The sequence below is a fragment of the Histomonas meleagridis genome (assembly GCF_020186115.1).
Source record: "Histomonas meleagridis strain 2922-C6/04-10x chromosome Unknown contig_82, whole genome shotgun sequence".
Lineage (NCBI taxonomy): Eukaryota > Parabasalia > Tritrichomonadida > Dientamoebidae > Histomonas > Histomonas meleagridis.
This window is the reverse complement of record NW_027150919.1, coordinates 350,244-377,283: the sequence shown is the minus strand read 5'-3', so window position 1 is coordinate 377,283 and position 27,040 is coordinate 350,244. Positions and strand designations below refer to the sequence as shown.

Below are 27,040 nucleotides of genomic sequence, written 5' to 3'. Positions count from 1 at the left end.
ACAACTTTTTCTGCACAACCGATAAGTTTCAATTGGCCGATATCAATTTCGAGAGAACGATGCCAGAATCTTTATGTTTCTATCGGCAGCTTGACAAAATTTCTATAAAACTTTCAGTTAATATCGTTAAACAGTAAATTTACTTTTTTAAAAATGTTCAATTATCCAATCTTTAGAACAAAAAAACTGAAAAACAATTTTTCTACAAAAACGCCCTTCACGAGTATAATTCTCAATCCAAATACTTTCATCATATGTATACCAAAATGTTAAGAATTGCTTTTGAGAATTTTGATACATAATGAACATAATCTATTTTGAATATTGTTTTCGAAAAACTTTGCATTTTTGTAATATTTTAAACTTGAATATCCAAATGTTCTGTCTTTCATGGAATTTAATTAATTAATTGTTTTATCATATAAAATCTCCAACTTTTTGAACAACACTCTTCATCATATATTATTTTGAAATATCAAATAAAACGAATAAATATTTATAGCATTAATATCAATTCCTTTTTGTTGAAGATATAATTAGACTATTTCTGTATAACCTTTTTCATCAGTGATGTTTCAAATAAATTATACAATTTCCAAATATTATTTTGAAATTTCAGATTATTAAACCAAAGTTCAAATAATACAAAGAAATATTAAAAAAACATTTTAAGCATTGATACCATTTGATTTTTTATTTAATATAAAACTAACAAGTTTAATATTCCCAATTCCATTGAACAAACATGCCATTTTGACGTTACCTTCCAGTCAGAAAATACCTAACAAGATTTATATTACCAACTCAAGTTGATTTGCTTTGCTTCTGAAACCAAAAATCAATGCATTTTGATCGGAGTGTCATAAAGTATTGAAATGATTTTTAGTAATATAACTGCCTATATTGCGGTTTTGACAAATCCGTTACTTCTTCCATTATGCAGGAAAAATTATCTTCATTAGAGCACCAAAAATATGGAAAATATACACTTTCGAAACATATTGGAGATCTCCTCCAAGCTATTGTAAGAGAACAACCAGCAGATCCACTAGGCTCGATCGAAACAATGTCAACTCTTCTTTGGAAGCAACGTCATGTTCAAACCAAAACTCAATCACCAGGTGTTCCTGAAGAAGAGCTTGATCGTTGCACATCTATCATTACCCTCTTAGAAGAACTCAATTCCGATTCACGTTCCAAACTTGATACCACATTTTTTGATACTCTTGACAAGTGGTCCTCTATTGGTATTACCCTCAGTCAAGAGTCGTCTTTAATGTTGCAGTGTTCACTCATCAAACTTGCAGAGTCAGATGAAATCTCCAATGTTCGTTTTTGGGGCCTATTCAACACTCCCAAAGGTAATTTGTACATAGCCGAAGCAGACATTAGTTTAGAATTCCGATCCAATGATATTCCTGCAGTTGGTCCATATGATGTTCCACCCGAAGTTGGCGTTGGTGTTAATCGTTATGTATATTATTCCACTAAATCGCCATTTGATGACTGGGTTCGTCTTCCAGATTTACGGCCAAGTGACATTGTCCGATCTCGACAAATTACATGGCAACTCAGCGGGGATTTAAGCTCAGCGATTCATTCCATTATACCATTTGAAGTTACGGAAGATGTTTATTTACGTACTCTTATCGCTCGTATTACGTCTTCAACAATGGTCGCTCCGAATGGATATTTCATGGAATACATTTCGGAGGAAGAAGAGAAAAACGAAGAACCTGAAAATAATGATGAGAATGAAGAAGAGTCCGAGAAAGAACTGCCTCCAAAGCAATTAAAGCTTGTTGTCGATGTTGATTTCGAAGGCGCTGATGTCGAAAACGTCGATTGGGTTCATATACGCCCTTACATACTCCCGCAAGGGCGCGAGACGTATAAAAGAGCTCCAAAGCAACCAAAGCCGCCAAGACATAAAAAGATAATAAATGAAGATGGCGAAGAAGAAGAGGAGGAGGAAGAGGAAGTAAAAGAAGAAGAAGACGAGCCTGAAGAAAGCGTCGAGTTGTTCACTAGCATCGAAAATGATGAAGGATTTGATGAAGATAATTCTTGCTGGAATTTGAAAACGATAATGAGCGTGATAGAAGGTGAAAGCTTTGCCATAGCAGAAAGCTTAAGATGGCCCGGAGCTTACAACATAACAGATGGTAAAAAGGCGTGTTCGATATATTACGGAGATGGAAATAAAGTCGTTGTAAACGGCTTCCAACCACCGAAACCGCCGAAGCTTGCAAAGGAATATCGAAGGAAAATGACAGAAATTATAGATCCTACTTTGGACGAGGAAAAGGAGATCGAAAGATTGAAAAACCCACCTGAAGAAGAGGAAGAAGAAGAAGAGGATCAATGAAATGATAATGATTTTTGATGAGATATTAGAAATTAAACTTGATAAACATTATGATTTTGTGAATTCTGTTGTTTAAATGTTAAAAAGAAGAAAAAAAACGAATTTAAAAATAATTTTTGATTGAATTGATAATTATCGTGTTTTGATTCAAAAAGTGAATATTCACATTCATCATTCGAGAAAATAGTTAAAATATTTTTGAGTAGCAATGACTCTAAAACATTTGAGACAGTACTGATACTTATACAATTGTGAAATTATAACTGGTAAGATACATTTCAATTGAAATTCTTTTTGTGCTGAGAATATAAAACCCATTCGATAAAAGTTGTAAATAATACTGACAATTTATCTAAGGTTGAAAAAACGATAGATTTCCACCGGTGTCACTTTTGCACAAGAGAGTTACTATTTTGGATCTGCCAAGCAACATTTCAAGAATTTTAAAACCACAACACTATCAACAAATCTACATTAGTTTGTAAACCATTTACTTCAATTATTTTGCAAAATGTCGATTTTTCGTTTATTCAAAATTCCATCCGCAATGATGATAAAAGTTCTTAACCATTTCTTCCGGAAACTCTCTGCAAAGTGAAAAAAATGCTTCTTTTTCCTATTCTGTTGTAGTTGTGTCCATTTTTGATATTCTTGCCTTCAGAACAGAAAAAAAAGAATTATCACATACAGAAGCAAGCTTTGCACCTTGTGGTGGAAGATAAAGGCACTTAACATGCTTTCCTTCCAAGTTTTTCTTAATTTTTGGATTCATGTGAACTCTTAGGCGATCCATGATCAAGACAGTTCCAGAAGGGTTTCCGTATTTGTTTACAAATTCTTCCGACCATTGGTTCAGTTGATCAAAGCCTATTCCCGCCACTTTTTTTTAACAACAACACTTCTCCCATTGACCTTCTTAGTTTTTTGAGGAGAATGAAAAATGAAATAAGGATGAATGGTTCCATCGACAGATAACGCCACAACACCTGTATCTCTTCTATGATCTCCAGGTGAAACAACACCTGAATCCATTGTGAATGGGTTAACGTAAGTGCGTTGTGAAACAGAACCATTCCACAACCCCGTCTCATCCATGGTAAATATCCTGGATGATGGAATGGAATTGGAAGAAACAAAATTCGAAACTTCATCTTGAAAATCTTTCACTTCTTGCTCTAGGGTACTTCGAACTTCTTTTTTGTTTCTTTCTTGGGTTTTTCGGTTAGGCCAACCATGCCTTTTATAAAAATTACTGATATATCCATCAGAAGCTTTCTGAACTCTCCCATTGGTAATTTCTACAATAGCTTCTCTTATCTATTCGATTGAAACTACTTCATGATTTGCTCTTTTATCAATCTCCAATTGTATCTAGCTTCTTTCCTCCTCATCAGTTAGCAGCTTCCTGTTTCTAGGGTGTACTTGTCTTTGCTTTTGAGCCTCGAGAGACATATCCTTGTTTGCCCACCTATGAATTGTACTTTTTGGAATTGACGAAGAATCAAAAATATCTTGCCATTTACATCCATTGTTCCTTGCTTTTGTGACTTGTTCTTTTATATATTGCTTTCCTTCTGGCTTTAGAAAGCAAGATTTGATGCTGAGATTTTCCATTAACTGATATGGCGCCAACCTCTATTCCAATATTCAATTATTGAATGATTTATATAAGTAAAGCATTCAAATTTCAATTAATTTTACCATTCTAAAATGAAATGAAAACGAATTTAACTTGAGAATACGTTTAACTTTCCCATTCAAACGGAAATTGTCAGTAATGTCATCAAATGCTAAAAATGACAAAAGTCATTTGTTATTTCCTTCATTATTATATTCAAGAACAAGTATAAACTGTTCACAACTGGGTTCAGATTATTCAAGTTTATATATTATTTGTATAATTTAAAAAAGTAAATTTATTTATACATTAATAACGAAAGTGCGTGTCAGTCGATGCAATGAATGCAACACCAGTTTCCTCTGGGAGATACGGAAGAATTTCATCTAAGGTATTTGGCTCATTATCAGGAATTCTTACAATTACTAGTCCTCCTTTAAAGCTTTGTATTTTGCACGGACATTGGTTTCCAGTATCGATGTTCATAATGTTTGGTGAATACTGTGCTTTCATTTTACTTACGATATCGAAAATATTTGTATCGACAGCTGGAAATTGAACAACTTTCCCGAACTTTTGACAAATAAATAGCGCATCTCCCCAATTAAATAATTGTGAAATTGAAGTTATTTGTGGGTATTCAAATTTGTCAATAATAAAGATACAAAGATTTTTTGGAAGATTTTCTGAAACATCTAAGTAAGATGGTGTAGAAACAATTGTTTCTTTTGGCATACCCATTAAGAGTGGATATGTTTCAGAAAAGCAAAGCACATTCAGAAGAAAAAGCATAATTTTTGTTAAAAGACATTTCAAGTTTTCGGTTTATGTAATGTATTCAAAGCAAAATTTGGTTTCTTAAGATAATTCTTTTTCACATCTCGAAAGTATTTTCCCCTCCTGTGCTTATGGTGACATTATCACTCTGGTTAACTTTAAAACACAGTGTTATAAAAGGTGTAATAAATTTTTTTTTGACATATCGATCGATAAATTTCTTGGAAATTTCATTTTTCCAAAATTAATGGATCTTACGTCAGTGTTTACACTCATTTGTAGAATGATACGCATAAACGATTATTTGATTTTTGTGTTTTACTTTTGCAAAATCCGCTCATCTGATATTTTGTGTCAGTATTGAATTTTCAGATGACTTTTGAATTGGGGACGGTAGAAGCAGATCACCATTAATCAAATGAAGGAAAACAACCAAAAGCAAGCGCATACACAAATGTCTTTAATGGATATAATACGTGTTTCACTTGATTTTGCACCATCAAGATATCATTTAAACTCAGTTCCAAAAAATCAAATTAATAACTTCCCGTGGATAAATTTTTATTCAAATTCCATGGAAACATCAATTAATTTACCAAAATTACTTAAGCCTGCTTATAGTACTGAAAAAACAACAAAATGTGAAGATGATCTACAAACATTTGAAGAAACCTCTGACATTAAGATTAATCCAAAGGTAGTTCAAAAGGAGCTTAGTACAAATAAAATTGAGATTCCTGCAAAAGTATGTCCTATTATTACTCTTCAAGAAAGAAGGAATCTCTCAAATCTCGAGGTCAAATTCATGCCGCCTCCATACCACCTTTGGTATCTTCAGATTAAATCCATTGATTTCAAACCAGAAGAATTATCGAATCAAATCATGGATGTTTTAGTATTCCAAGAAGGTTATCCATTCACTGAAATCATCAGATATGATTTCACATCAAATCCACCAAAAGTTACAACATTCAATGGCGAAATTTCAAAAAATGTATGTGTACCTTTCATCAGAGATGCACAAAATTCGCGTCTTATTTGCATACTATACAACAAAAAAGATGGTCTTACACCGCATATGATTGGCCACGAACGAATTTTAGCATCTGAAATTGATCAAACACTTGCATTGAATTGGTATAAGTTTACACCCGAACAAACTATTGAAGATTTATTTACAACGGCACCAACGTCCAAACTTGGTCTTATTTTTAAGGTTGCATTGTTACAAGATCCTGAAGAAGGATCACAAATCATACGTACAACATCATATTCTGCGTTGCTTCCATCACCAATTTTAAGTATCTTTAACATCAACATTTCATATACTGTTACCAAGAAGAAATTCTCGTCATCATATTTCATTAAGTTTAAGATCATTAAGAAGAATGATCAAAAGAAAGAAAAACTTTCACTTGGAATGAAACCTACCAAAAACGCATTAAAGAAATCATTAAAATCATCGAAAGTTGTACCATCAGCACGTAAACTTGTTTTTCCAGATATATTCCAATTTTGTCTTAATGGAGAAGATCCCGAATCATTATCATTATATTTCAAAATATATAAAGTCAGTACCAAGAAGAAACCAGTTGTTGATTCTAAAGGTTATATAACTATTACAGAACCGATTCAAAAGCATCATATTAAAGTCACAAAAGGTAATTTAGAGATAACAACAATTTTCCCGTATATATTATTCCCACCAAACCAAATCAAGAAGACATTACTTAATCAATCAGAGCCAATTCCAAACAACAAAATTATATCAATATTTGCGCCTTATTTATTCCAACAAACAATATCAAATAAAAATATTAATATACAACGATTAGTTAAAATACTTAGTGAAAATGATATTACTGAATATATTGAACATTATTTTAGTCCAATTGAAGGATCAACGCAATTATTAATAACACAAATATCGAATAACATTTCACAAATTGAAAAATGTGCATCTTCTATTTCATTATTATTATTTAAATCAATTTGCGTTGAAAACATTTCTAATTTAGATTTACTTCTTAAATTGTTTGAAGCATTTTCTAAATCAAAAAGTAATGAAATTAAAGATGCTGCTTCACAATTATTAATACGATTAAGAATGTTTTTAGGAACAAAAGTTGTACATAGTTTAACTTATTCATATTTATCTAAATTATCAAATGATGATAAATTATATGTATTACAAATTCTTTTTTATGATGTTGGATTTCTTCAATCAATTTTATTAAAAGATATCCAAATAAAACCAAATGAATCTGTTTATATACCAATTTTATCATTATTCTTTAAAGCAGTTAATGAATCATTTTTAAATTCACAAGAAACATTTGCTATAAATGCAATTTATTCAATGGCTACTACACTTGATTTATATTCTGATATTTATACAGCAAAACTTTGTTCATCTAAATTATTCCCATTATTATCAATCATATTTACATTTTATGATTCATTAAAAGATAAAAAATCACTTCGAATATTCATATTATTCATCTTAAAGAATTGCGATATTAAAATGTTCAGTTTTTATTATCAATTATTATCAGATGATAATCAATTACGATTTTTAGACTTTTTAGTCATGCAAACAAATGTACAATTTGATTCATCACCAGAAATTACGCGAAGAGTTATTCGATTTTTACATTTCTTTATTTCGATTAAAGATTTAAGTGAAATCGAACTTAAATCTGTTTTACAAGTATTATTCCAAATGCTTACATCTACTAAACAAGATCAATCATCATATCCATTAATATATCAAACAATTGCATTTTTCATATCTAAATTTGATAATTTAGTGTTTAAATCAAAGATCCTTCCATTGATATACATCAATGTGTTTCCATTAACTCAAAGAAAACTTGGTTCAGCACGTGAATTAACACTCGGATTTATAGAATGGCTTTTAATGAAAGAGAAATCCGTATGTAAAAATACTTCACGATCAGAGATATGTCTTCAAATGGTAATATGTCATTATTATACGCCTCAAATGATACCAAACTTCGAAAGAGTTAATAAGTTCCCTAAAGCTGCAATTGACATATACAAACGAATGAAATCGGAACCATTTTCCAAAATTATACTCTCAAACAAATATAATAATAATGCTGTAGTTAAAGCTTCTTTATATAAACAACTTAGTGATTCATATATAAGTTCCGGCGATGATTTTTCAGCATTTATAACTGAATGGAAACTTTGTTCTGTTTTACTTTCACAAAAACTTCCATATATCGAAGAAGAAAAATTCGATGTTTCGAAATATAAAGAATTACCACAACTTATTTCACCAAGTTTATTATACGATGATGAATTCTTAGCAAATTGTTTATTAAAATCTCTCGAGTTATGCCAGAAATGTGGTTTCTTCTGGATCATACATAACTGTAGTAGATATATCATTGACTTCTTTAATGGGAAAAAGGATTATAATGCACTTCAATCACTATGCGCTACTGTTTCCGGCCTTTATAGCCAATATAGTGATGTCCCTAAGTCTAAAGTACTATTTAAGAAATATAAACTCGATAAAGATGAAGTAATTATGATGATAAAATCAGAAAACAATGAAATGTTTTCAAAAGAAGAAAATCCAAACTCAGGAAAACCAATTCTCGTTAGAGCTGATGAAAACGAATTAATTCATATGAACGTAAAAACTTTTCATTACGATTTCTTAACAGGAAATAATGATTGGAATTCATCTTATGTAACTAGGTATATATATGTGACGAACGATACACTTCCATCGATTTGCGGACATTCAAAAATTTCAAAGCAGACCATCAAAAAGTTCACGAAAAAAGAATACTTCATTGAAAAATTTGAATCGTTCAATGAAAAGTTAAGAATTGAAATCGATAACGTTCGCTCACTTGCACCACCCCAAAAATTAAAGGATCAATACTTAAAATCAGGAATTGGAATTACTGCTGAGCCATTTTTGGAACTTGTCACGAAGATAACAAACCCAAAGAAAGAATATTATAAGTTGGCTGGTATAATTGGGAAAAGAGAAGAAATTGATGACGAAGGAATCCCAGAAGAAGTAATACAAGCTGCTTATAACTTATGGAATAATGTGATACAAGCAATGAATGTGGCTGATGAAATAGGAAAATTAAATCAAGCAACAGCAATATCAACAAGAATGGAACAAATTAGAAATTTCATGGGAGTGGTGAAAAGTTTCAACTTCCAGCAGATGTCGGAGTATTAAAACTAATTTGGATGTAAAACATAAATAATAATCTTTTTATTATTTTTTGGAATTTTTTTTTGCGCAAAAATTTCTACACAAAATCAGTTGATTCGTAATTATGTAAAATAATTCATAGAAGTTTTTAATGATATTTTTGTCCATTTGTTGATTTTAATGATATTATTATTTCTTCAAATAGTTAATCAATTCCGCACCCGTTTTTCAAACAGTAATTTCATTATTTCTATATTACCGTTTTCAAATGCTTCCATAAGTGCTGTATTAAATAATTTAAATAATTTCCAAATATTGCTTTGAAAATTTCAAATTATTAAAATAAATATTAAATAAAACAAATAAGTACTTTTAGCATTAATATCAATTCCTTCTTGTTCAAGGAGTAAATTAACTCCTTCTTTAATTAACTTCTTATGTAGTTCCCAATTGTTCTTTGAAAGTTCAGAATAATTATCCAAAAAAGCTTTCGTTATTAGAACAGGATCTTTGCAGTTGAAATTTGTCTCTTTATAATATTTACAAATGTAAGTGAAATTACTTGGAAAACGATGTAACTTTATCTTTAACTGATTTTGATGAAACTAAATTCATTTCAATCATTTTATCTAATATAAAATATGATTCTTGCGAATTTATATTAATAATAAAATCACCAAATCTATTAATCAATTTATAATTACTTTTATCAAATTCTTTTTCTTTAATTTCTATTTGCTTCATGAAATTAAGATATATGTCAAAATCTTTCATTTGTGATAGAATTGATGAATTAACAAACGACTGAGAATCAAGTTTGAATAATATGGTATTGTATTATTGTTATTTAATATTTCTATGGTTGCTATTACCGATTCACAAATGTTATCTTCACTCAAATCAAAAATAATTTTTTCAAGAGATATTAAACCTAGCATAAACCTGGTTTGAGAACAGTACAACGGCTTGTGTACTCTTTTCATTTTATCTTTGTGGAAAATTTCGTATGTTATATTCCTCATTTAGAAAAAATTGATAAACCAATCAAAATTTTTGTAAGTTGTTGACATGCTTCACTTTTTGTGATTACGATGGCAACCGTTCCGATAGGTAACTTCAATAAATTCGTAAGCATTTTTTTTTTGTATAGAAATATAAATATTTTATTATCATAACACCAACAATTACAATCTAAATTTAAAAATATCTAAAAAACAGACCAATAAATTCAACCAAATTCATGTTATAACATAGTGTTTGGATCATACTTTCATTAATATCCTTAAGTTATATAAAAATTCGTGGAATGCTTTGCTTACACTTTAAGAGTAGTTTTAAAACAACATATTTGTATGACGAATCGAAAACATGTTTTGAATTTGCAGGCCTGCAAATTTCAAATAAACTATACAATTTAAATTTAAATGATTGTGATTTTTTGGGTTTATTTGGCTTACTCCGAAGATTTCTGCTTCAAAGGCAAGTCAAAAAGAGAGTGCTCACCGGGGTATGATGAAATCACAACAATGGATGAGATTCGTTTAAAAAACATTACAAAAGCAAACATTGTTCTCCTGGATGATGGATTCTTTTTAGATGATACAAGCTTTCTAAAATTTCTAAATATTAGTTCTGATTTTAATGAAAATCATTTTACTATTTTCACGAACCAAACAGGGTTTAGTAATACAGATTTTTCAAATGTTGCCATTAATTTTGGTGCTAAAACAACAAATGCAACATTTACCAGAGTTACATTTTCTCATGTTTCTTTTATTCCAGATCAACTTTTTATTCATTCTTCATCATCTCTTACTCTTGATTTCTATACCCTTTCATATACATCCAAAGTTAATGTTTTTACATTAACAATAATTGATGATGGTTTTCAATTTAATGGTGTTCGTAACATTACATTAATAGGTGGAAGGGTCAAAATTAACATTGATGTTCCACAAATTATATATCGATATGTATTTGAGATGATGATCATTTATGAGAACAGAGGAACAATTTCAATTCATGCAAATAAACGTATAAATACAATTGGGGTTTCTACCATTTTTACCAAAGATGTATCAATTTTTGGTATAGAAGAAGGTCCTGTAAGTTTTGTAAATCTTTATTGTACAATATCAGAAAACGTAACAGTGCATTTCAGGGGATATACATGTGAATTAGATAATGGAAAATCATATAATTATGGCACATTAATTATTGAAAATGCAGAAATATTTCATCAAAAAATTGTATTACAAAATTCATCAAAATTAATATTAAGAAATAGTTTGCTTAATTTCTTACTTATTAATGGAACAATTTTGATTGATTCTGATACTGATCAAAAAAGTTTAGATCAAATTTATGCATATAATGATTCATTTATTCATTCGGTTCGACCAATAACTATAGGTGTTGGTGCAATAGAAACTTTTGATTATGTAATCAATGCTGTTAATGTTTCTCTTTCTAAATATGATTGGATTATGGGTGAATCGAAAGTTAATATACAAATTCCATTTGTTTTAGAGAATTTGATTCTTCCATTTGATTTTAGGGATCCATTAAATTATTCAGTTAGTTCAATAGAATTTAAGCAATTACAACTTCGGGTTGATAGTCAATCTCCATCTGAAACAATTTTTAATAATTTTGTTGAAAATGAAACGAAAGTTTTTAATGGAAATGTTACTGGTGACATTGATTTAGAGTTTGTTATTGGTGATAATGTATCACCATATGAAACGAAAAATATTATAAATATACATCGTATAAAATATCAAAAAATTATTATGAATAATTCGATTGGATTTAAGTTATTAGGAAATCCATATCGAATATTTCCAATAATTTGTTACAAATCTAATTCACGATTGTGTCATTATAAAATAACAAATGAGACATTAGAAAAATGGACTGATTTTATAAATGAAGAAACAAACACTGCGATAATTCAACAAGGAAATGATTTCGACCTTAATATAAAAGATGTAAATCCACAAATAAACATAAGAATTGTTGGTAATAATTATCGTACTAATATTAATTTCCAACAAAAACAAATACAAAAACTTGGATTAGTTCAATCCATCATAAAACGAATTGATAATATCAAAGTAAACATTAAAAAACTTGAAATATTAAGCAATAGTCAATTCAATGGAACTTTCCCCATAGAAAGTGGAGAAAGTTTAATTGTTGACGCGACAACTTATCAAAGAATTGATCAATCATTTAAATCCAATTTTAAATATTATGAATTATTTGTTAATTATTCATATTATACACTTAATATCAATAATGACAAACATGCAATTGTTACTGATAAAATTGATTTTGTATATGATCCAACAATTTCAAGATTTATAAATTTGGGATATATGAGAATTAACTTATATACATTTAATCTTACCAAAAAAATCACAATAATAAATTATGAAACTTATGAATCAATTGTTGAATTCATTAGCAACATGAATTCATGTGAAATCGAATTCGAAGGTAAACATAAATTTATTGTTAACTCTGAAAATGTATCATTTGGAATTACTTCAAATTGTTTTATTACTTTTGTCGCAAGTTATTTTATGCCAAATGTTAACATTCCAAAATTTACTATAAATTCAAATCAATATGTAAACATTGGATTTGATTTTGATAATTTCACAATTGGACAAATTACATCCGAACAAATTCAAATCGAAGGAAGTGGCGTAATAAATATTCCTGAAAATATGATTATAAATGATATTGAACTAATAGGAAATAGTTCAATTATAATAAATGGTATCGGCACTTCTACAATCCATTATTATGGTGATAAAAACGTAACCTTAAACTCATTAAATAATGGAAAAACAAAAATCGAAATTCTAATTAATGAGATCGATACATATAAACCAATCAAAATGAGCGGTTATCCGAAAGATAAATCAATTGTCGATTTAAATGTTTTTATCAATGATACATTAAGTGAAAACACAAAATTAATGATTATTGAAACAGAGAAAAAACAAATGTTTAACACAATTAAGATAACAACTAAAAATGGCGAAGTTGAAATTATCGAAAATGATGATGGAATTGAAGTAATTGGAAAAAAGAAAGAAAATAATTCAAATAAATGGTTAATCGTTGGAATTGTAATTGGTGTTATGGTGATTGCAGGTGCAATTGCAATTGTAATCTTCATAAAGAAGAAAAATTCAAAAGATGAAGAGGCAATGCATGCGATGATGGAATCAATTAAAAGTAGCGAAAAGACATATACAGAAAATTAAAAATATTAAAAATTTAGTAAAATTTAGTTTTTCGAAAAACTAATTTTAGGAGACCGTTAAGATTTGATTTGTAAAGTATTTAATTGACAAATTTAATGAACCGTTTTCCTCCAAAACCTGCAACTCCAGAGAATTGGCACAAAATAACACATACAACAACACAACAAAATTCGATTGGAGAAGAAATCCAAAAAGCTCCTGCAAAATCGACTATAATTCTTCCACCAGGAGATTATTATGAAAACCTCGAAATTAAAAAAGATATTCATCTTGTTGGAGAAGGTTCAACAATAATTAATGCTCTTCCCTCTGGAGACCCAATTAATATTGATGGTGCTAATGTTTTTCTTGAAAATCACAATTCAAACAGGAAACTCTCAACGTGCATCACCAATTAATATTATAAGCGGCACAATTATAGTAGAAAAGTGTAACATAATATCTTCATTTATGCCAGCAATAACAATACATAAAGAAGTCTTTATTTTAACGAGTGTACAATTACATCCAACATGATGCCAATCATCTACAAGAACAACTCAATTAAAATAGAATCCAAAAATGCACAATTTCTGCACCCTATTGGAATTGTTGCAACAAATTTCTCTCAAGTTCGTTTTGTAGAGTCAAAAATTACCGGTTGCGGAGATAGTGGCATTGTTGTGATGAACTCAGCATCATTTAGTGTTGATAAATCGGTGATTGAAAATTATGCCGGAGATGCAATTGAACCGATTCTTTGTCAAACACAATTCTCAACACAACTACAACTAACCATGAAAGCGGTTCAGCCATAAATTGTTCTGGAAAAGGAAGACTCCGAATAGAGAAATGTAAAATTAGCAAATGTGTTTCAGGATTTTTTGGTTCAAATGAATTTAATATCAATTCCACACAATGTGAGATACTTGATATGATATATTCCGCTCTTATTTATGCGATTAAAAAGAGTGTTATTAATTTAAATGGCGATATCTTATCTGGAAAATGTCTTTCTGCATAATTTCAGATCATCTGTTAAATGTGAGCAAGTCACTTTCTGATATTGAAACAACAGGTGCTTTTGTTTCTGGAAATTCGCTCTTGACAATGAACAAATGCAAAGTGGAAAACATCAGCCAAATAGCAATTGAATCGAAGGATACATCAACCATTGAAATAAGACATCGGCTTCACTTTTTGAATATAATTCTATTAAGACCTTTTGATCGATCAAAAAGTGCTACTCATTTTCTTCAACCATTTTATCTAAAATTTGTCAACATGATTTTTCTTTATTTTTTGTACATTTAAACTACACTATCAACAATTGAAAAACTTAAGTGAGGTTGATTTCCAAATTTTCTTTTTCTTTTTTATTCTTTTTATATAAATACAACAAAACGAATCCGCCCACTAAAATAGCAGCCAGAAGCCAGCACATATAACTACAATAGTGGTAATTCTGTATATCCTTCACATTTATCCTTTAATTTTTTATTAATTTCAATATTTATACCTTTCCAATAATTTTTATTACATTTTGAACTATGATTGTAATTAGCATAATTTTGATATGATTTATCTTTTGGTAAACAAAGAATTAGGTTTACTAAAGATGCTGAAGCTGGCGGCTTATTAGACACAAAATTATTTCCAATTTCTTGAACAAGTTCAGGTAAATAAATTGTTTTAATCAAATCACAACGACAAAATAATTCAGATTCAAAAGATTTAAGTTTAGGTAATGAGACATTAATTAAATGGCTACAATTTAAAAATGCATATGAACCAATTTTTTCAAGATTTGGTAATTCAATGAATTATGTTTAACTTTAACAGTTTTCCATAAAATTATTTCCGATTTTTATAACATTTGGGAAATTAATCGTTTCAACAACATCAAAACCACTATAAAATGTATTCGAACCAATATACTTCAAATTTAAGAATTCGAAATCTTTCATATCGACATGTGATATGAAATAATCATTTACTTCTGTTAAATTGGGTAAATTTATAATACGTAATTTCTTATCTTAAGATTAATCTTCAAAAGGTCCATTACCCATTAATGTTATATTTGGTGATGTTACATTAATTAAATTTGCATTAAATGCAAACGAATAAGATCCGCAAATCCATTTTTCAACAAGTGGAAAAGATAAATTTTCAACGTTAAGATAACTAAATACATAATCATCACAAGATCGAAGACATGGGAGTGATGTCTTTGTTATAGTTGATCCATTAAATGCACAACTTCCGACATATTCACAACATTTAAACGAAATCTCATTTCCTAGAATCAGCATATTTCTAAAAGCATAATTACCGATTTTTATGATTTTAAGATCTTCGAAAATGTTTTTTAAAAGAACACAGTTTCTCAAACACATAATTTCCAATTTCTTCATCATTTGGAATGTATGGATCGTATAATTTTCTGGAGTTTGCAAACATTGAATCTGGAATACGGATTAACTTAGGCATTGAAATTTTACGTAAATTAAAACATGACTTAATAAACGAACCTTCAGCATTTTCAAGTGAAGGCAAACCAAGTGTTTTTAATCGATATGCATAATAAGGACAGTTGTAAAAGCAAGTACCTTAATTCAAATTTAAATATTTTGAAAATATAATATTTTCAAAAAAAAATGAAAACCATCTTAAAACAATCTCTTTTAAATTGCCTTTTGTCATCAGCTTCAACATTTTATCTTTTAAAATAAAGTATGAGTATTATATTTTGAAGGGCTTGATAATTAATCAAACCTTTATGATACTTATCCTATTTCCATATTGTATTTTTTAATTTCTTTGATGAATTCATTAAAAATCTTAGTTCGTAATTATCGAACGTCATTAACCATTTCACAAAGTTTGGAACGTGGTTATAACCGTTAACCTCTTCAGATTTATCTTCTGAAATAATGGGTTAAAGTATAGAATTAACTTTTTAATTGATAAAAATTCTTACCGCATTCAATTTTGAAAGTAACGTCATAACACAATTATCAGCCATAAAATATCTTACAGAATGAAAAAACAGATCAGGAAATCTTTCACTCCTGAGGAAGACTCCAAGCTCATCCAATTAGTAAAAATGTATGGCACAAATAGATGGGATTTGGTTGCTAATTTTATGGAGAATCGAAATCAGAGACAATGTCGAGAAAGATGGAAGTCATTTTTGAATCCTGTTATTATTAATCCTCCTTGGACACCTGAAGAAGATAAGTTCCTTAAGGAATTATATAATAAATATGGGGCAAAATGGGCAAAGATAACTAAATTCTTCGTCGGAAGAAGTGATTATAATGTGAAAAACAGATGGCAAAAGCTTAAAAGTATAGAGTCACAAGAAAGTGAGGAAACTAATGTTGAGGAAGAACCCACTTTCGATTCTCTTACTTCGGAGTACGATAAATACTTCGAAGAACAGAATGAACAAAGGGCATCGATATTCCAACAGGAGGAAGATCCACTCATGACCATGGAGATGATGTCCTGGTGGTTCTGAGAGTACCCAACTGTACAGTAAAAAGGTTTTTTATTTGATATTTATTATCATCGATGATGTAATATAAAAGTATATATTCTTAAATATATCTCTTATTTAGAAATAGAATTTCACAAAACAGAATGAATGTATGTATTTGCATTCGTAAGAATTCCATCATATCCAGCATATTCAATATAAACATTAATATGCATATACAAGATGATCAAATAATGAATAGCATAATAATATTATACTATTTGAATAACATATTTTATTTATTAATATTGTAAGTTTTAATTGATATTATCCATAATTCATTCTGAGGCTAAAATGATATTATAAATTTATGATGCACAACAAAATGATTTCCAAATTTATTACTCAGTTCAAAAAATTCGATATATTTACACATCGAAGACCAGCTAAAACAATTCGCATTTAATCTTCACTTAAATAATTTATCAATAAAAAGCAAAAGTAAAAATGTATTTACTATATCACACATAGTATTTATTTCATTGTAACAAAGTTTATATGTTGCATCACTTTTCCTTTCACTTTGGACACTGCCAACACGAAAGTTTCTTCGTTTAGTTCTTCTTTTTTCTGTTCGTTTCCTATCCAAACTCTACTGCATTTACACTTTTCCATTATTACATTTCGTACACTTTCACAGTCGTCGCAACTATCGAATCGAATTATAACTTTTGCGCCATTACATAAACATTTCCCATATATGTAAATGTTCTTCCGATTATTTTCTTCGTTATTAAGGAGCGAAATAACTTTTTCATACTTTTCCGAATTCGTACGCTGAAGAGTTTGAAGTCGCAAAAGTTTCCGCGAAAGCGCTTTGCGTTGGAACTGAAGAAGTTGCGACGTGTCAATGCCAACAGCGGAAGAAAACTCGTCGATGAGTTCAGACTCAGTGTTACTTTGCAGTGACAATGAAACTGTTTTAATGTTATTGGCGTTGCTGATGTTGAAGTTCGGCTGTGACTTGTTGGCGTTCCCGTTCGGCTTAAGCTGCTGCCGCTTGATGTTGAAGTTCGGCTGCGAAGACTTATACGACGCGTTGTTGGAGGGAAGCGAAATGGCGACCGGAGACTTGACGAATTCGGTCTTCTTTGGAGCTTCTGATGGTTTGCTGATTTCTACTTTGGGCGGCAACTTCGGAACTGTTTCTTTGGGTGGCAATGGCTTTGCGGCTGCTTCGTCACATGGTTTGGCTTCGGGCTTCGGTGGTAACTTAGGAATTACTTCGGACTTCTTTGGCTCTTCTGATGGCTTGCTGATTTCTACTTTGGGCGGCAACTTCGGAACTGATTCTTCAGTTGGTTTGGTTTCGGGCTTCACAATTACTTCGGACTTCTTTGGCTCTTCTGCTGGCATTTGGGATTCGCTCTTTTGTTGCTTTGAAGAATTAACAGTTGTTTCTTCAGTTTGCTTCGCGTCAGGCTTTTGCGGTAACTTCGGAACTGTTTCTTCTTTAGGTGGAAGTGGTTTCATGCTCACTTCAGACTTCTTTGGCTCTTCTGCTGGCTTATTGACTTCTTCTTTGGGTGGTAACTTTGGAACTGATTCAGATTTCTGTGTCTTTTCTGTTGGCTTTTGGTCTTCAGCCTTTGGTGGCACTGTTTGAACTGTTTCAGATTTCTGAGGCTCTTCTTTTGTGGGTTGGATTTCATTTTCTGTTTGAGGTGATTTTGCATTTATTTCTTTTGATTCATCTTCAGTTTTTTGTGGTAATTTTGGTATTGTTTCTGACTTCTTTGGTTCCTCTGTTGGTTTATCATTTTGTTGTGGCAATTCTGGAATTGTTTCTTCTTTTTGTTTGTCTTCAGATTTTGGTGGTAACTTTGGTATTGTTTCTGACTTCTTTGGTTCATCTTTAGGAACTTCAATTTTTGGTGGTAACTTTGAAATTGTTTCTTCTTTTTGTTTATCTTCGAATTTTGAAGATAATTTTGGAATTTCTTCGGACTTCTTTGGTTCCTCTGTTGATCTAATTTCTTGATCTCTGATTTCGCTCTTTTGTGGTAGTAACATTGGAATTGTTTCTTCTTTTTGTATGTCTTCAGATTTTGAAGGTAATTTTGGAATTTCTTCGGATTTCTTTGGTTCCTCTGTTGTGTTATTATTTTGCTGTGGTAACATTGGAATTGTTTCTTCTTGTTTGTATTCGAATTTTGAAGGTAATTTTGGAATTGTTTGAGATTTCTTTTGTTCTTCTTTTGCATCATTTTCATTTTTATTTCTTAATTCTTTCATTTTATTATTTGTATTCTTTGGTAGCGGCGGCTTTGGTATTGTTCTCACGTTATTTTTATCACTTTCGTCTTCATTTATCATTCCCATTTCCATATCGATGTTCTTTACCATTCCCATTAACTTCTGTATATCAGTTTGTAATTCATCGTCGTCACCATCTTGTGTATTATAATCGATAGAACTTAAACCAGAGCTTATACCAGAATCATCCAAAACGTTATCATCACCACCATTTTGTTTTATTATTGAATTCAATTGCATACTTACTTTTGAGTTTGTTCTAATAAATTGTTTATTTTGATTTTGTTTTTTAACATTATCCATATCAATTTTTACATTTTTAATATTATTATTATTATTTGTAATTATATTTTCATTATCAATTAATGCTGGTGGTATTAAATTATCAATTGGATCATCACTAGAACGTATACCACTTGAATGTAACATATTCATTAATCGTTCGATATCAGATTGTTCAATAGATTTAACTTGTTGAAGTAATTCGTCTGAATTTTCACCACTATAACTTGTATAATTTGTTTTAATTCCTTCAGAACTAAACATATTATCAGTTAAATCATTATTAGTATTATTAGATATTAAATTATTTAAATCATTACTAATCGTTGATTGTGTTTTCTTCATCGATGAAATATTTTTATTAGGTATAGTATTAAACCCAAATTTAGGTTTAATAGGTATAATATGTTTTTCAGTATTTACATTATTAAAATCACTTGGTTGTATTAACTCAAGCATTTTATCAATGTCAGCACTCGCTATAGAATCAAGTGTTTGTGGTGTAGATGTATTAGAACTAATACTAGAGTTATCATCAGTAATAAATTTCTTCAAATCTTTAATGATAGCTTCTGAATCTTTAACATTTTGTTGTGGTGAAGTATCTTCATTATTATCATTAATAATTTTATCAAGTTCTGATTTAGTTTGTTGTTGTTGTTGATGTTTAGTTTCAGAATATTTATCAAGTAATGAAATATTTTTAATACTTTCTTCAGAACTATTATTTTTAGATGAAGAAGAAGATGATGAAGAAGAAGAATTTGATTTAAGATCTTCAAGTGGTGATATTTCACCTTTAAATATATGATCTTCATTATTATCATTATTAATATCTAACATATCAATTGATAAATCATCTTCTTCATCTTCATCTTCTTCAAATTCATCAAATTTCATTGTACGTAATTCATCTGTATCACTCCATTCAGAAGAAGTATCTTCATTTTTATCAGCCTTTCGAATCATTGTAATAATTTCATCTTCATTATTATGTTTATCATTATCATTTTCATTATTAATGTTTTCAAATCGCGCTGTTGATGAATGCATTGGTAATGTATCAAATTCTGATATTTCATCTAAAGTAATTGGCTTTAAGTTTTGTGAAGGTGAAAATTCCGAAATAGTAATTGAATCTAAATCGGAGTTTTTATCACCTGAACTACTTTCTTTTAATAATGATTTATTATAAGGGTTTTGTTGTGGTAATGAAATCACAACTTGTTTCCGTTCTAATGAATTAAATTTATTAATATCTGATAATCGTTTATCTCGAGTGTTTTTCATATGAGAAATAGGGATTGAGTTCATAAAATTATCTTTCTCAGGTGAAACATTGGAATTTAATGCTGGCGAAGTAATTCGATGATGTCTTCTTCTACGTTCGCCAGGTACATTAGCAGATTGAATACCAGTGTCATGTAAATCATGAGTTTTCCTACGTGAATGTGTTCTTTTAGATTTCCTTCTAGAAGAAGAATGTGTATGATGAGATTTATGTTGTTCGAAAGTAGTAAAATGTGGTACAGGTGTCGAGTTTTCATTAATTTGATTAATGAAATCAGGTAAAGTTAATTTAAACAATACATTTGATGAATATGATTCACCTAAAGGTGCACCTCCATACATTAATATATGATTCGAATATAAAAATAAGACATAACCTAAAAATGAATTACGACAATTTCCTCCAATTTTTAAATTATAATATGAATATTTATCATTTGTAATGAATTTAATACAAAAAGGTTCAAGTAATTCAAAATTATTTGTTCCTCCAATAATAAATAACCAATTTTGATATGTTATCGATCGATGTAAATATCTTGGTTTAATTTTATCGATTATTATAGTTTTCCAAGTTTTAGTTTGGAAATTAAAGATATTTATATCTGATAATATTTTATCATCAAATTTACCACCGAAAATGATTAAGTTATCATTTAATATTGACGCTGAATGAAATGCTCGTGGTGAAGGCTCATTATTAGTTTTAATTGTTTGCCATCGATTAGTAGATACTTTATATACCATTAAATCATTAATGATTACATCGTTTTCATTATATCCTCCAAATAAATAAATGTCATCGCCATATGATGTAAATGTATGTCCATATCGATATGAAGGCTGTCCTATAGAACTAATTTCTTTCCATGCTTCTGTTTTAGTATTATAAAATAAGAACTTTTTGTTAAACTTCTTTTCTTTGTTTATACCTCCAAATATATAAATCTTATCATCACATGAAGCTACTCCATGAAATTGTAATTCAGATACAACACAAAATAATGATTTCGATTCATATGTATTTAAATTAATTTGTATTCCATTTTTTGCAAATTTTTTGTTGTTACAACCACCAAAACAATATATATTATCATTAATTAATACTCCTTCATGTCGAGTTAAATAAGGCAAAGGATTTTTCGGTGATATATTTGTTGATATTAATGAATAATTTAAAAATCCTTTTGATTTATAATAATTTAATTGATATTTAAGTATTTTCTTTGTAAATATTTGTATTGTTTCTTTATGAAATTTAAGTCGGAAATGTAAACTATTATCTTTAATTCGATATATTTCTAATATATTATCTAATACAACATATTTAAAATCATTTAAATTCGATGAATATAATGGTTTGTCATGTTTACGTTTGGATAAAGCTAATAATATCATATCATTAAATAAAAATATAATTCCATTTTGTAACTTCGGTTGAATTATTTGGACTTTCTCACTTCGAACTATTTTCCTATTTGGTGCTAAAACAACAAAATTTACAAAACGACTTTGTATTTGGACTAATTTCGTTAATGTGTTCGAATTCTTATTCGATTTCTTCGCAGTTTCACAAAATTGTTGTACTATTTGCATTGCTTCACTCATAAAGAGTGAGTCTGGATGTGACTTTGGCGTTAACTCATTTAATTGTGTTAGAAATGTCGAATATTGATTAATACGTTCTAATGGTAATGATAATAATTCCATTAATGGAATCTTAACTGGATTTAAATTGGATTCATAGATTTGCGTTATCTTTTCATGGAATTGCGAATTTAAGTCTTTTTCTTTAAGAAATAATTCAATCGATTTGTAATTACTAATATATTCTAACTCGGGCGCAACAAATGATGACTGCTCACAAAAGATATTGGTAACATTCGAGTCATAATCGGCTCCGTTTTGCGTTAACGACTCAAGAAATCGATTATGCAAATCAATAATTGATCGAAATGTGTCAAACATAAAAGAACAATTGTCAAACGTCAACAGGTTCTCATTCAAGAGCGATGGCTGCCAATATGATACTAACGCTGCTAGTGAATTAATATAATGTTTTTCGGAATTTTGAAGATCACTTATTAATTGAACTCTCTCTTTCATTTTATCAACTTCTCCTTGCAATAATTCGCAATGCATTATGAAGTTGGTCTTCAATAGTTGTGGATAGATATGTGTAAATGAAATTTGATCATCAATAACTTGATCATTAATTTTGATTTCTGCCTTTGTAAATGAATATGGAAATGAGTCTTCAATTATTGGACGAATTTCTTTAAATTTCTTTAAAACAAATTGTTTCTTATTTAATGAAATCTTAAAATTTGGGACTTTAACCCCTTGATCAGTTTCAACTTTTATAAAAAACTCTATGTTGTCTTTTTGGGAATCTTCAATAAATGAAATATAATATGAAGGTAATCGGTATTTAAAAAAACGTGAAGTAATTAGTTGAGGATACTTGTCCGTAGGTACGTCTGTTGGTGAAAGTGTTTCTTGATAATAAGGTGTTGTAATTCCAATGAAATTTGTATCAAATCGACCTTCTGCAATTATTTCTTGAGTGTTCTTGTTTTTCATCAAGGATGCCTCTTTGATACAACATGATTTCCCATTTTTAGCAAAAATTATAAATTTTTTCATGCTTAAGGTTCCAATGCTTTTGCTACGAACGTTTACTGCAACAACCGGGAACGGTTTCGTCATAAAAAATCTTCATTCAATTTTTCACAAAAAAATTGAATCATGTCGTAATTTGAATGAATTTTTGTTTCGTTTTTTATGGGCTGACTAAAACATGTTTATATGGAGTGCAACTAATAAACAGAGCATAATATTGTTAACTGCATTAAAGCCAATTACAGTAAAAAGCAGAAATTGATTTTATATGAAATTTACAAATAATTTCCAAATGTCATAAAAACGATGATAAAACAAACACAAACGTTCTTATTTTTGCACAACAAGATGTTGCTATAGCTTTCAAATGAATATTTTCATCTTGTTATTTTGATGCTAAAATCTTAAGTTTGATGTGGCGGTTATTCGATTCAAATCAAAAAAATTTATTTATTTGATATGCGTTGCAGTACCCCTTCTTCTGTTAGAGTTACTCCAAGAATTGGCTCACGAAAAATGGATACACCGAAGAAATTACCGAAAGTTCCAACAACACCAGCAACAGATGGGGAAACACGACAATGTTATATAGCTTTTATTGAAAATGGATCACGTGAAGTCGGAGCTGCATTATTAACCATATATCCACCATCATTAACATTATTTCAATATTTAGACACAGCACTTTATTCACATTCTAATAATCTTTTAGAAGTATATCATCCAATTAGAGTTTTAATTCCAAGTAATTCATCCAAATCCCCTCTTTCCCAATTATTAATCACACAAATACCACAAGCAAATATATCAGAAGTACAACGCTCTCGATTTTCAGACACCATTGGTTCCAATTTACTTTATGAATATGGGAATGAAAATAATTATGAAAAATTAACAAATAATTATTTAAGTTTATCATCAGCTGCAGCATGTTTACATTATATCCAAACAGAAATTGGAATTGAAATTATATCACATTCACTTCGAATATCATTTAAGCCACTTGAAGGACATGTAATGATTGATCCATCTACGTTACACAACTTCAGTATATTTTCATCAACAAATGATTCCATATTAAAATTAACAACAAGTAAAAGGTGTTCATGTGATCCAACGTTATTTAATCTTTTAGATCATTGTTTTACTCCATCAGGCGCACGATTTCTTCGAGCTAAATTAGCATCGCCGCCATCAGATGTAAATATTATTAATTTACATCAAGAATTTGTATCTGAAATTGTTGAATCGCATTTTTTCTGTGAAAAATTACAAAAAATTTATTCGAATATCATTGACTTAGATCCAGTAATTACATATTTAGTTACAAGAGGTACAACAAAAATCATTGGGCCATCAATAGCATTAGATTGCTTACAACGATTATTAAAGAATTTGAAACCTATAAAATCATTACAAAAAATATTAAGTAAAATGAATTCTAAACTTGGAAAAACTTTAGGTGAATCAATCTCAGAGACACAATATGAAACATTGTCGAATAAACTTTCAGAGTTTTTAGAAATAGATAATGATAATATAACAAAACATAAAAACGAAGCTCAATTTGTATATTCCATAAAAAGCGGAATAATTAGTATACTTGATGTCACACGTAAAAGTTTTGAAGATTCATTAACAAAAATATATGAACATTCGAAACAATTATCAGAAAAATATAATATAAAAATATCAATCAAAAACAACAAATCGCGAAGATATTATTTATCAATAAATAAGTCACAACTTGAAAAGAAAAATGACAATACTATAGTTCAATCAGTAAGTGACACAATAAATCAAATGGTATATCATTCAGGTTATTTAATACCACAAGAAATGATTCATATATTCGAAGTTGGGAATTCGATAACAGGTTCAACTTATGAATTAATGTTATTAAACAAACAAAACGAATCAGCACAAAACGATTGCATTCAAATATCACAAAAATTTATCGAATCGAAAATCGATGACATTCGAACGTATATTAGTGACATCTATAAAATCAGTGAAGTTATTGGATTTGTTGATTCTCTTTTATCATTATCAATTGTTGCAACAGAAAATAACAATTACACAAGACCTAAAATTATCTCAGAGCCAATATATGTATTAAAGAATGCACGTCATCCAATATTTGAACAATTATATAACACATCTTCCGCTAAATCAATATCATCGATATTATTTCGAAATGAATCGAAGTTTATACCAAATGATTTAGAGTTAACTTCGATGAAAAATATGATAATTCTGAGAGGTGTTAACATGAGTGGTAAGTCAACATATTTACAAATGTTAATACAAATAATAATAATGGCACAAATCGGTAGTTACATTCCATGTGATTCAGCTGTAATATCTCCGTTCGAATTAATATTTACACGTTGTGGGACATTGGATTCAATCGAAGGTAATGCGTCCGCTTTTCTTTTGGAGATGAAAGAAATGAGTAACATATTATCGCATGCAACAGATAAAACTTTGATTGCGATTGATGAGCCATGCACAAGTACTTCAATGAGAGATGGAATTGGAATATCTTTCGCTTATTTGGAATATTTGCTCTCTCTCAGATCGTTCGTAATATGCGCAACACACTTCGAAGAGTTGGGCTTACTCTCCAATTTGTATCCGCAGGTGGCACTGAAGGAAATGAGAATAAGAAAGAGAAGTAACGAAGAAAATAACTTCGAGTTCCTGTATAACATCGGAGATGGATCGAACGCTAAAAGTGGTTACGGAGTTGAATTGGCGGCGAACTATCTGCCGCAGAATATGATAACATATGCAAAGACATGCTTCAGAGAGATGGCGGCGGAGACGGTGCACCAGACGCAGAAACAGAAGAGCCCGAACCAGTCGGCGAAAAAGCTGATACAGAAGCTGATTGCGCTGCAGAACAGCAGCCTCGACAATGAGTCCCTACGCGAGGCGCTGATGAAAATACGAAAGCAGTGCAGATACTGAATATGCGTAAAGTTATCGAAACATTTATTCCTTAAGATTCCGATGCAATCGTATGAAGACATTTGATGTTCAGTCTGAAACTGATTAATCGATTTTAGAAATGTTATAACTGCATGAAACTTTACATGAGAAATCGCGTGTGAAGTAATCGATTTTAGAAATGTTATAACTGCATGAAACTTTGCATGAGAAATCGCGTGTGAAGTAATCGATTTTAGAAATGTTATAACTGCATGAAACTTTGCATGAGAAATCGCGTGTGAAGTAATCGATTTTAGAAATGTTATAACTGCATGAAACTTTGCATGAGAAATCGCGTGTGAAGTAATCGATTTGCTCTTTGAGTATTTACTAATTAATTAATTAATTAATTTTCTATTTGTTCAATTAATAATTAAAATTACGATTTTGTATATAATTTTACAGAAAATTACTCACCTCTTTTTACCGGAAAATAAAATGACTTAAATTATTGTTTCCAAATAAAATGATGGAAATGTTTGGGGTGCCCTTCTCAGGCCGTTAAAATGTCCGAATGAAAAAAGAAAATTCAAACCAAAATCTAAAGGTACACATAAAGGATTTGTGCATAAGTGTAGCAGAGGATGTTGGATTTGATATATATAGATATTTTAGAATTAAAGTTCCGGAATATTTTATTAAGAATTTTGATCCACCATTTCCTTTTACGTGTATTTTGGAATGTACACTCGTCTCAAAACATATGCGATTATCTTCACCAATTAAATTGGAATCAAATCAATATTTTTCGGAAGAAGTTAATTTACCACAAATTTCAATTTTTAAACCACCAACTAGGATTTTGCATCATTTCAAATGG

General features: G+C 29.7%; 5 protein-coding genes across 5 annotated transcripts; 3 read left to right on the top strand and 2 right to left on the bottom strand.

Moving 5' to 3' along the window:
• Positions 1-937: 937 nt before the first annotated feature.
• Positions 938-2,368, top strand: GO595_009069 (radial spoke head protein 6-like A-like; the record flags this gene model as incomplete). The annotated part of the gene is made up of 1 exon (XM_067922714.1): positions 938-2,368. The coding sequence occupies one exon, from the start codon at positions 938-940 to the stop codon at positions 2,366-2,368; it is 1,431 nt and encodes a 476-aa protein (XP_067770854.1).
• Positions 2,369-4,295: 1,927 nt separating this feature from the next.
• GO595_009068 (uncharacterized protein) lies at positions 4,296-4,727 on the bottom strand (the record flags this gene model as incomplete). The annotated part of the gene is made up of 1 exon (XM_067922713.1): positions 4,296-4,727. One exon carries the CDS (start codon positions 4,725-4,727, stop codon positions 4,296-4,298), a length of 432 nt encoding a protein of 143 aa, XP_067770853.1.
• A 610-nt stretch (positions 4,728-5,337) lies between these two features.
• GO595_009067 (uncharacterized protein) lies at positions 5,338-8,997 on the top strand (the record flags this gene model as incomplete). The annotated part of the gene is made up of 2 exons (XM_067922711.1): positions 5,338-6,370; positions 7,724-8,997. 2 exons carry the CDS (start codon positions 5,338-5,340, stop codon positions 8,995-8,997), a joined length of 2,307 nt encoding a protein of 768 aa, XP_067770852.1.
• An 8,253-nt stretch (positions 8,998-17,250) lies between these two features.
• GO595_009066 (twitchin) lies at positions 17,251-20,946 on the bottom strand (the record flags this gene model as incomplete). Its single annotated transcript, XM_067922710.1, has 1 exon — positions 17,251-20,946. One exon carries the CDS (start codon positions 20,944-20,946, stop codon positions 17,251-17,253), a length of 3,696 nt encoding a protein of 1,231 aa, XP_067770851.1.
• Positions 20,947-23,685: 2,739 nt separating this feature from the next.
• GO595_009065 (DNA mismatch repair protein MSH4) lies at positions 23,686-26,199 on the top strand (the record flags this gene model as incomplete). The annotated part of the gene is made up of 2 exons (XM_067922709.1): positions 23,686-24,274; positions 24,704-26,199. The coding sequence occupies 2 exons, from the start codon at positions 23,686-23,688 to the stop codon at positions 26,197-26,199; spliced, it is 2,085 nt and encodes a 694-aa protein (XP_067770850.1).
• Positions 26,200-27,040: the final 841 nt, after the last annotated feature.